This window comes from Phalangium opilio, unplaced genomic scaffold (genome assembly GCF_054372755.1).
Source record: "Phalangium opilio isolate 3A_F unplaced genomic scaffold, DU_Popi_V2 ptg000209l_1, whole genome shotgun sequence".
Classification (NCBI taxonomy): domain Eukaryota; kingdom Metazoa; phylum Arthropoda; class Arachnida; order Opiliones; family Phalangiidae; genus Phalangium; species Phalangium opilio.
In genome coordinates, this window is record NW_028324217.1 from 7,011,441 (window position 1) to 7,023,601 (window position 12,161).

General features: G+C 35.4%; 2 protein-coding genes across 2 annotated transcripts in view; one reads left to right on the forward strand and one right to left on the reverse strand.

Moving 5' to 3' along the window:
* LOC149618757 (glutamate receptor ionotropic, NMDA 2B-like) overlaps positions 1-12,161 on the forward strand; it is a 522,592-nt gene that overhangs the window by 213,163 nt on the left and 297,268 nt on the right. The gene's annotated exons all lie outside the window — the stretch shown is intronic.
* Positions 3,643-4,897, reverse strand: LOC149618762 (uncharacterized). Its single transcript, XM_089855777.1, has 6 exons — positions 4,768-4,897; positions 4,629-4,705; positions 4,484-4,550; positions 4,271-4,432; positions 4,017-4,188; positions 3,643-3,923 (listed from the first exon to the last, which is right to left on the reverse strand). Exons 2-6 carry the CDS (start codon positions 4,661-4,663, stop codon positions 3,643-3,645), a joined length of 717 nt encoding a protein of 238 aa, XP_089711903.1. The 5' UTR covers positions 4,664-4,705; positions 4,768-4,897.

The window sequence follows — 12,161 nt, forward strand, 5'->3', positions numbered from 1 at the left end:
GGCAATGGTATCGGTTAACCCCGAGTATCAGTGCCAATACCGATATGGTATCAGTATCGGTTCATCCCTAATTATTAATCATATTAAATCATTATTTGGGTAGTTGTTATGGTAAAACTCGTGGATTAAAAATAACCTTAATACAATTAGTAGCTTAAACGAGGATTTTACTAAAAACGTGTACACTCGTAACTAGAGGCTAATTTGATAATAACTTCAGCAATGAAGGTTGCTGTGGCAATTCCCAAACCGTAGAGAAACAACACGAATGCTCCGTATGTTTCGCTGATTGACATTGCTGCAAGGCTTTTCAACGGTTTTTTCCAAACAACTCTCGAAGTGTAGAAATTGCTTTTGGAAAACAAGTAATCCGTAAATTTGGTCTCAGTGGCTACCATCGTTCTAAAATGAAAGAAAAAGTAAAATTTAAATTGCAATTGCTAATCAATGAATGCCGTGCAATGAAAACTAAGCCCTTTATTCCTTACCCAAGAGTAATTTGCTCAATATATTCAGGGCAGCTTTTCGCTTCCTTACTGACAGGAAAGACGAATAGTAGATTTTTGATTCGCTCTGCGTTAAAGTAGAAAACCAATTTTCTGAAATCAGCGTCGCCTTCAAGAAGAACTGACATAAGATTTTCGATGTAAAGCCTTGAAACAAAAATTCCAGTTTTTCCCAAAATCGTATCCAAATAAATTTCAACATCTAAGGCGTCTTCTACATCAATATATTCAACTCTCGAAGCCATAGACAATTCGGGCTCATTTTCCACAATTGACTTTTCCTGATAAAACACCTTAATTAAAAAATTAAGCAGTTTTAACCTTAGCTTACCCATTCTCTAAAAAAGCCGGCGGCGCTGTCAGTAGGGCTAAATCGAATTTTTGCGTCGGTGTATTTGCTGAAACTTTCTAGACTGTCGATCAAGACATGTTCGGTTGAGTACAGTTCCGTTTTCAAGGCGGATCCCATGAATATTGAAATGATTAAAATAGAAATCAGCCACGAACCGATTGTGACCCTCCATGAAATGAATTTTGGAACCCGATTAAAGGCTGGAACGTAATTTTAAATTATTTTCGAAAATTGTGCAATTATGAAAATATCTACCGGAGAAAGTCAATCGTCACTTGAGTTAAGTACTTACGCTCGAAGAAAAATATGCAAACGAAATCCCATGAGAAATTGAAATGGTTTAGAACTTTCCGACGAATAGATGTTTGCTCTTGCCTTCTTCCTTGGCCCCTGTTTGTTACAAATTCGGAAAGCTTCGCCAGCAACGGTAAAACGACGATGCACGAAACAAGCAGACATGAAACCTGAAAAATACATTTTATCATTCGTAGCTTAGAGTTTTCTCCACACTTTCGGTGCAAAATAGTTAGGAAAATCACATCTTACCGTACTGTCGATGTTCAAGAAGGACATGGAATATTTTTCAACTTCAGTCGGTGGTCCTGTGATTAAAAGGAGCTCCGACGTCAAGTACACCGGTGAATAGTACCAAAAATTGTCGTTTGCAATGTCCGAAAGTTCCACGGGAAATAATACACCCAACACATTCTGATGTAACCATTTAAACTGATCTTACTCATGATCGGTGGGAATCAAGAAATTAATCTTATAAACTGAATGATTTTTACCTGAATTTGTATAATGGCGGTTCCATTTGTAGTCAGATCAGCATAAGGAATAGGTAAAAGTTCAATTCTGGTAATTTAAAATGTAAAATTTGTTTTCAAAATTACATTACTCTTAAGTGGTATATTTTTAAAAGTTATTATCAACCCCTTACTTTATGTTAAACACTTTGACATAAAACTCTTTCATGACGTTGGTCAATTGCAATAATGACTCTATAGATAGAAGTTCCTAATAGACAAATATTCCATACCTTATAATCTCCATTGTCGATTTAAAGCGATTTTAAATTACCTCGCATACTATGACGGGAACACTCACCATCTCTGCCGCCCTGAAAAAATAAAGAACTAGTGTTCAAATAGCCGTTGAAATTTTTGAAGTATTTTTTATTACTTGTATTTGAAGAAGAGATTTTCGCTGGTATAAACTTTGGTTAAATTCATCCCAAAAAAATTCTCGCAATTCATGGCTTCTGAGTTGCAATAGAACGGTTTTTAGTCTTAGAGTTCTTTCAAGGGAATTAAATTTTATGTATTAATGATAATTTCAAACCGTAAGTCTTTCGTAAGAACCTCAACTGTTATCTCAAAATGCTGAACACACGTACATAAAGAAATTTTTCTGTATGGTAATTTCCTTAGAAATATGATCTTACGATTGAGTAACGCAAGGCAATAACTAGTGAGAATATGCCCAGATGTTTCTGCATTGATTGAACCTTGGCTATAAAAAATTGGTCTAATTACCTCTGACATGTTTTCTGTGCAATTACAATGGAGTTAATTACGTTTCCTACATATGGTAGCCTTCTCTTAATGATCATTTCAGGAAAGTTCCATGTTCAAAGTCGCATTATCCTCCTTATTGGGTTTTCTATGTATATATAAGTTGTATTTCGTTTCATACTTAAGCTATATTCACACTTAAACGGGAATCAGTCTTGTATATAAGTAATGAATGTCTTCAATCAATGATTTTATGTCTAGCTTTTTCTTAAATAATTTACACGATTATAGTGTTGATTTTTTGTGTTTAATTTTAAAGAGTACAAGAAATGAATAATTTTTACAGCGAGTATTATTATTAGACATGTTTAAACGTTATTTGCGATAACTGCATCGCTAGACTGATATGGACAAAGCTTAAGACATTTAGAAACATTAACGAGAATTTACTAAAAACATGCACAACCGTATTTAGAGGCTAGCTTTTCTTGAATAATTTACAACATTAGTTTCAATTTATTTGTGTTTATTTTTAAAGAGTACAAGCATTGACATTTTTTACAATATAGTAATAGGCATGTTAAACAATTAATAATTGCAGTTGTTATGGTAATAGTCGGGGATTAAAGACAACCTTAAGATATTTTGTGGAATTAACTAGTATTTTACTAAAACCGTGTACGCCCGTAACTAGACGCTAATTTGATAATAACTTCTGCAATGAAGGTGGCTGTGGATATTCCCAAACCATAGAGGAACAACACGAATGCTCCGTATGTTTCGTTGATTGACATTGCTGCAAGGCTTTTCATCGGTTTTTTCCAAGCAACTTTTAAAATGTAGAAATTGTTTTTGGAATACAAGTAATCCGTGAATTTGGTTTCAGTGACCACCATCGTTCTAAAAACAGAGAAATGAACTATACAACTTCCAATTACTCAACATAACAAGGCTATATATTAATTCCTTACCCAAGAGTCATTTGCTCAATGAACTCGGGGCACCTTTTCGCTTCGCTACTTATAGGAAAGACGAACAACAGATTTTTGATTCGCTTTGCGTTGAAGTAGAAAAGCAATTTCCTGAAATCAGCGTCGCCTTCAAGAAGAATTGACATTAGATTGTCCAAGTAATACTGTGGTGCAAAGAGTCCAGCTCTTCCCGAAAATACGTCCTGGTACATATTAGTGTCTAAGAGGTCTTCTACATTGAAATGTTCAACTCTCGAAGCCAGCGACAATTGGGGTTCATTTTCCACGATGGACTTTTCCTAATATAACACCGGGTTACCAAATAAGGTAGCTTTAACTATACGAAACACATAGCGTACCCATTCCTTAAAAAAGACGCCGGCGTTATCTCTGGGGCTAAATCGAAATTTTGCTTTGGTGTATTTGCTGAAACTTTCCAGACTGTCGATCAAAACGTGTTCGGTTGAGTACAGTTCCGTTTTCAAGGCGGATCCCATGAATATTGAAATGATTAAAATAGCAATCAGCCACGAACCGATTGTGATCCTCCACGAAATGCATTTTGGAACCCGAATGAAGGCTGAAACGAAGTTTGAAATTATCTTTTGGAAACTACGCAGTTTGGAAAATAAGTAAAGGAGAAACTCTATTGTCATTTTAGCTAAGTACTTACGTTCGAAGAAAAATATGCAAACTAAATCCCATGTGAAATTGAGATGGCTTTGAACACTCCGACAAACAGATGTTTGTTGCTGACCTTTTGCCTGGCCCCTGTTTGTAACAAATTTGGAAAGCTTCGCCATCAACGGTAAAAAGACGATGCACGAAACAAGTAAAAATGAAACCTGAAAAATTAATTGTATATCTCGAAGCTGAGAGTATTCGCCACATTTTTGTTGGAAAATAGCTAGATAATTCAAATCTTACCGTATTGTCGATGGTCAAGAAGGACATGGAATATTTTTCAACTGCAGCCGGTGGCCCTGTCATTAAGGCAAGCTCTGACGTCAAGTACACTGGTGTATAATACCAAAAATTGTCCTTCGCAAGGTCCGAAAGCTCCACGGGGAATAGTACACCCGCCACATCCTGAAGTATACGATTAAGATTATCTAACATATGATTTTTCCCAAATTTTACCTGAATTTGAACAATGGCGGTTCCATTTGTAGTAAGTTCAGTATAAGGAATAGGTAAATAATTTAATCTGATAATTTGAAAAACAAATCATGGTTTCAAAATAACACTCATCATATATATATATATTGTTCATAGCCACACTTACTTTACGTTAAACAGTTTGATGTAAAACTCATCCATGAGTTTGAACAATTCCACTAATGACTCTAGATTTAGAAGTTCCTAATAGACAATTTTCCACACGTTATAGTCTCAATTGTTCCTTAAAAGCGATTTTGCATTACCTCGCATACTACGATGGGAATACTCACTCTTTCTGCCGCCCTGGAAAAATGGAGAACTAGTTTTCTAATAGCCTTTGATATTTTTTATTACTTGTATTTGAAGTAGAGATTTTCGCTGTTATCAACTTGAGTCAAATTCACCCCGAATAAATTCTCACAATTCATGACCTCTCAGATGGCAAAGAACGGTTTTAGAGGAATTCATTAAAGGGATGTAAATTTTGCGTTTTAATGTTAATTTCAAAACGTAAATCTTTTGAGAAAAGCCCACCTGTTATTTCAAAATGCCAGCATCTTACTTGATAGGAATTTTTCCGTTAGTGAATTTCCTTTAAAATGTGAGCTTATGATCGAGTAATAGCTACTGGGAATTTCTCCAGATGTTTCTGTATCGATAGGACCACAACAGTAAATATTTGGTCTAATTGTCCTTTGGCATGTTTTCTGCGCAATTAACAATGAAGTTAATTACTTTTCTTTCTCGTTAGCCTTCCATTTATGATTATTTCGCGAAAGTTTCATGTTCTAAGTTGCATTAGCTCCCTTATTGCGTTCCATTTATTGGGAAGAGGAAATGTTTTGCTGGCAACTTTCCTCAAATAAAACTTTTACTTCACGTCGACAAAAACTGTTTCGAGACAGGATTAATTTTCTGGTGAGTCCTTTATTGAACGCCGAAGATTAATAAAATTTCGCAAACATTATAAGCCGTGTACTTACCTTAATATAATAACCCTTTATTTTTATATTTTATATTTTATTTTTATTTTGAAGGCTCAAAATTTGAAGTGCAAAAAAAATTATTAAAAAAAAAAGTAATTCATGAAACTAGTTTCGAATGAAACGAAAATTCTAAAAACAGAGAATATATTACACGCAGCATGCAAAGTCAATTCTTGGTCAATTATTCAAAATTAGTATTTACCCTACTTTATGTTACATACTTTAAGGTAAACCGCCTTCATTAGTGAATCTTGAGATAGAAGTTCCTATTTGATATTTTTTCATACTTTAATATTTCGAGTGCTGAATTCTAGTGATTTTAAATTACCTCGCAGTTTGCAATCCAGGGAAATGAGAACTTTTAAACCAACTTCAGGAATAAACAACTCTGTCGGATTTATTGCATTATGGAATTACTTGTATTTGCAGAAGTGACTTTTAATGTTGTGAAGAGAATTGTTGCCTTGTTTTATTTGCAATAGACGAAATAGGTTATTATTGAGTAATGAACGCGAATAAGTGAGAGTATGTCCAAATGTTTCTCTATTGATTGAGCCACGCCTATAAATATTTGGTACAATTGCCGTTTAAAGTGTTTTCTGCGGAATTAAGTTACTTTACTCTGTTATATGTTGTCCTATTTTTATGAGACTACGTTCCCTTTTATTGACTTAATACAAACGCTTAAGTTATATTCACTGCCCCTGCCACGTATAAAATAAAAGTTAAGTTAGTTTACTTTGCTATATTTATTTTTCCTATTATTATGATAGTTCGTGCAGTTTCTGTGGTCTATGTCGCTCTATCCCCTTACCGCGTTTCCTTTTATTGACTTAATACTAGCGGTAAAGATATGTTCAATGCCCCTCCTGTGTAACTTATAATATTCAAAATGATTTCACGTTAAAATGTTTTCTTAATCATGATTAATTTTCTAATCCACAATTTATTGATCGAAATATTAATAAATGCACTGTACGTAAAAATAATAAGTACATTACTTACCTAGAATAATCCGTTAATTTTATAATATTCAACAGTTGAGTTACGTTACTCGCATTTAGTTGTATAGCCACAATTCAATAGACATTGAAATTTGACTTCGAGTCTTATACTAACGCGTTTTTTTTTTAGTTTGACCTGCCCTGTTGTTGTTGTTGTTGTTGTTGGCGTAGTGAAAGAGAACCGCCTTTGGCAGAGGCCTGACTCACTGGTGGAGTCTAAAGCCAGGCCTCCTTGGGTAAATGGTATGCATCCTCCCAGTCTGTATAAAATGATTTTACGTCTAGCTGTTTCTTGAATAATCTACAACATTAGTGTTGATTTATTTGTGTTTAATTTTAAAGAGTAGAAGCAATGAATTTTGATTTTTTACTGTATGGTATTAGACATGTTAAACAATTATTAACGCAGTTGTTATGGTAATAGTCGTGGATTAAAGATAACCTTAAGAGATTTAGCAACATTAACGAGGGTATTAACTAAAATCGTGTACACCCGTAACTTGTGGCAAATTTGATAATAACTTCAGCGATGAAGGTTGCTGTGGCAATTCCCAAACCGTAGACGAGCAACACGAATGTTCCGTACGTTTCGTTGATTGACATTGCTGAAAGACTTTTCAGTGATTTTTTCCAAACAATTCTCGAAATGTAGAAATGGTTTTTCATAAACAAGTAGTCCGTGAATTTGGTCTCGGTGGCCACCATCGTTCTAAAATTAAAGATTTAAAGGACAAGTTGTAATTGCTCATCAATGAATGCCGTGCAATCAAGACAAAGTCTTTCTTTTATTCCTTACCCAAGTGTAAGTTGCTCAATATATTCAGGGCACCTTTTCGCTTCGCTACTGATGGGAAATACGAACAGAAGATTTTTGATTCGCTTTGCGTTGAAGTAAAAGACTAATTTTCTGAAATCAGCGTCGCCTTCATGAAGAACTGACATTAGATTTTCGATGTAAAACTGGGGGATAAAAACTCCAGTTCTTCCCAAATACGCATCCAAATAATTTTTAGGGTCAAAGGTGTCTTCTAAATCGGCATATTCAACTCTCGAAGCCAGGGACAATTGGGGTTCATTTTCCACAATGGACTTTTCCTGATGAAACACCATAATTATACCACAAGAGGCCATTTTACTCACAAAAAACTCACACATAACTTACCCATTCCCTAAAAAAGCTACCGGCGTTGTTGGTATGGCTAAATCGTATTTTTGCGTTGGTGTATTTGCTGAAACTCTCTAGACTGTCGATAAAGACGTGATCGGTTGAGTACATTTCCATTTTCAAGACGGATCCCATGAAAATTGAAATGATTAGAATAGCAATCAGCCACGAACCGATTGTGATCCTCCATGATATGGATTTCGGAACCCGAATAAAGGCTGAAAAATAATTTGAAATTATCTTTTGGAAATTTTGCAATTAGGAAAAAATAATATGAATACAGTCAATCGTCACTTACGCTCGAAGAAAAATATGGAAACGAAATCCCATGTGATATTGAAATGGTTTTGAATTTTCCGACGAATAGGTGTTGGTTCTTGACACCTTTCCTGACCCCTATTTGTAACAAATTCGGAAAGTTTCGCCAGCAGCGGTAGAACGACGACGCACGAAAGAAGGAGATATGAAACCTGAAATATTTATTTTATCTTTTGAAAGTATTCGTGAACTTCAAGGAGGATTTTTGCCACTCTAAAATAAAATATAAAACAAAAGTGTAACTATTTTTGTACCGTATTGTCGATGTTCAAGAATGACATGGAATATTTTTCAACTTCAGCCGGTGGCCCAGTCATCAACAAGAGCTCTGATGTCAAGAACACTGGTGTATAGTACCAAAAATTGTCCTTCGCAATGTCTGAAATCTCCACGGGTAATAGTACAAACAGCGTGTTCTGAAGTAACGAATTAAAATCCTCTTACCGATCCTTAGAGATTCCCCCCCCCACACACACATACAATACAACAGCGCAAGAACTAGGTCTGGTTATATAACTACACCTAGCTAAAAACGGTAATTACCCAGTCAATTATCATTGTAAATCGGTAATTTAAGCGTTAGTTTAGGTGGTATTTTGGTAAATAGCAATCTTCAGCTCTACCCATGATCAGGCTATAATTATGAAATTTATCGTGCCAATGAGTGGTTTTAATTGAAGTTTTTACCTGAATTTTTGCGATGGAGTTTCCATTTGTTGTTAATTCCTCATAAGGAATAGGATTGTATTCCAATCTGAACATATGAAACGTAAACCATTATTTGAACTTCACAATTAAGCACATTATTTGTGGTATTTTCAGCTATTAAAAGTTAGTATCATTTACTTACTTTACGTTAAATAATTTGAGGTAAAACTCATCCATTAACTTGAACAATTGCTCAAGTGACTCTAGAGATAGAAGCTCCTAAAAGACAGATATTATATTTCAATAACTTGATCAGCAAATTTAATTAATTTTTGCATTACCTGGCATACAGCAACGGGAACACTTACGCATTCCGCTGCTCTGAAGAAAAAAAATACTTTGAAACAAGAATAACTGTACCGAGTAAGATTAGTTACTTATATTTGAAGAAGAGATTGTCGCCGTTATGAACTTTGGTCAAATTCATCCTAAAAACATTCTCACAATTCATGGCTTCTAAGTTGTGGAAAAAAAAACTATTCTTCTAAAGAAATATTTCAGGGGAATTATTTTCGCGTTAAAAATTAGTTTTTTGAAAATCTGTAAGCGTTAAGTCCGATTGCAAAGTGCCGGCAGTGTCGAAGGAATGAGTTGACGGCTGAGTATTGCGCACGAACTTTTTCAAACATGGCGGTACAGTTTCAATTCGGTCGTTACGTGTTGCTAGTAGCATTATCCCCCTCACTGCGTTCCTTTTTAATTGATTTAATACAGGTGGCAAAGTGTCGCTTGCATGCTGTTTCACGTATTTGGTTTGCACGCTTTTATTTACTTCGACTTCTCTGTCTTGGTCAAAACATGTAACCTATTTTTCACCGACGTCTACCGAAACGATTTCTCTAAATTTTAGTGTGCACGGTTTCAATTGTTATTCGGGTAAAAATGAAAGTAAATTTAAACCAACTTCAGGAATTAACAACTTTGTCTAAATTTTCAATTATTGAAAACTTGTATTAGTAGAGGCGACTTTCGATGTTGTAAGGAGAATTGTTGCCTTGTTTTATTTGCAATAGACGAAATAGGTTATTATTGAGCAATGCACGCGAATAAATAAGAGTATGTCCAAATGTTTCTCTATTGATTGAGCCACGCCTGTTAATGTTTGGTACAATTGCCGTTTGACGTGTTTTAAGTGGAATTAATAATGAAGTTACTTTACTCTGTTATATGTTGGCCTATTTTTATGATAGTTCGTGCAGTTTCTGTGGTCTATGTCGCTCTATCCCCTTACCACGTTTCCTTTTATTGACTTAAAACTAGCTGTAAAGATATGTTCAATGCCTCTCCCATGTGTAACTTATAATATTCAAAATGATTTCACGATAAAATGTTTTCTTAATTATGATTAATTTTCCAATCCACAATTTATTGATTGTAATATTAATAAGTTTGCGTAAAAATAACAAGTCGGGAAAACCAAAATATTACCTCTCCGTGTCGAGAAGATTATATAACCTTAAGTATCCAATGAAAACGTCGACCTTTTGCCCTCATCCTTTCCCGCGCTTTGCGCTTCCGCATTTCATCCTTACTCTCAACATTATCTTCCTCCATTTTACATATAAAAATCAAATACTCGCAAAAAGAAGTGGCAAAAACCTGCTGGCTCTTTACAACCACTTAATTTGACTTAATATCCAATTTCCAACAACAATAATATACCGGTAGTTTAATTGACAACCTACTAGCATCGAAATTCTCATAAGGAATGGCTCCCGCGGATAAAAAACGGCAGTTTTCAACTAGGTGGGCGTTATCTCATAAGATTTGAAAAATATCATTTGTCTTTTTTACCAATGCCTAACCGTTTGGATTTTTTAAAGCAGTCTTAGCACCAAAAAATATTTTTGAATGAGGATAAAAAAGGTCTGTCCTCTCGTAATTTTTTAAGCTTTTATCATGATTACTCTATACAACAGTAACAAGGAGTATAAACCCATTAGTGGAAGCAGTATTTTTTTCCCAAAACAATCTCGCTTATGTTTATGCAATGAATGAAATATATCACAATGCACGGGCCTTGATAGATATAGGAGGCAATGAAGGAAATATATCGCATGCACGGGCCTTGGTAGATATAGGAGGCAATGATAATCTCTCTCTTTGCACGAGAGGTTTATCTTTAATATTTAAATAAATATAATTATTTTTAATTATTTTAATCTTCAATAATTAACATTAATAATAGTTAAATCGTTTAAAATAAAGTTATACTTATTATCTTCTCAAACTTTGCTAATATTGACGTTTAAAGTGAAGGGTACCCCTCTTCCCGCTTTCTACAAATTTTGGGGTATATATACGATTCGTTTCCATTATAATAGTAAGGAAAAACCGCAAATGCGAAAACCTTTGGTAGCGATCCTACCTTAGGGAGGCTAGACGTTTCTCGTAACCCTAGCTGATCGCCGCGTATATCCTAAAACCAAACGATGATAATGGAGTAGAAGCCAATGATACAGATTGGTGTCTATGTGGAATAGACGGAAGACCAGTGGATGGTGGTGTTAGAAGGCAGTGTAAGTGCAGACGGGTGTCAATGTGGTCTTGACAAAGAACAGAAGATGGTGGTGATTAGAAGCCAGTATGTACAGACTGGTGTCCACGTGGAATGGACGAAGACTAGAAGATGGTGGTGATTAGCAGCCAGTAAGAACAGACTAGTGTCCGTGTGGTATGGACAAAGACCAGAAGATTGGTGGTGTGAGAACTCAAGTAGAGGAGCCATTTCCGTGACTGTGAAAGCAGTTCGGAAATGGCGAACACGTTTGCTCCGATACGCAAACTGCGAACGCGGTCACGTGGGTGTAACAACGGACAGACAGACACACACACAGACAGACAGACACACACACAGACAGACAGACAGACACGGCCGTTACAGAACCTCTCCTGGACTACGTCACACGGAGAGGTAATTAGTACATTACTTACCTAGAATAGTCCGTTAATTTTACAATTTTCAGCAGATGAGTTACTTATCGTGGAACTCACATTTAGTTGTATAGCCACAATTCAATAGACATTGAAATTTGACTTCGAGTCTTATACTAACGCGTTTTTTTTTTAGTTTGACCTGCCCTGTTGTTGTTGTTGGCATTGGCGTAGTGAAAGAGAACCGCCTTTGGCAGTATAAAATTTTTCGTTCGTCATTGAAGGGTCGAAAGTGAAAGGGGGAGAATTGTGGTGAGGTGATATTCTTCGTTCGTCTGCTTAAAAGGAAGGGAATTATGATAGCAAGGTTAAGATATATACTTTCCCTTTAAAATTCCTCTCACCCGTCGTCAAATACGATTTCACGCTTTCAATACCGCTCCCCTATTTCAATATTCAAAGAAATCGAGGGAAATTTTGAAAGCAAAAGCAAGTATTTACTGACGTTATTTTTAGAATGGTCTTAAGGCACCTTTTTCAGCTGCCTCTCTTTCTATCCGTAGCATTTGTTTTACTCTTTTTGTTGCCATTTTCAATAATAG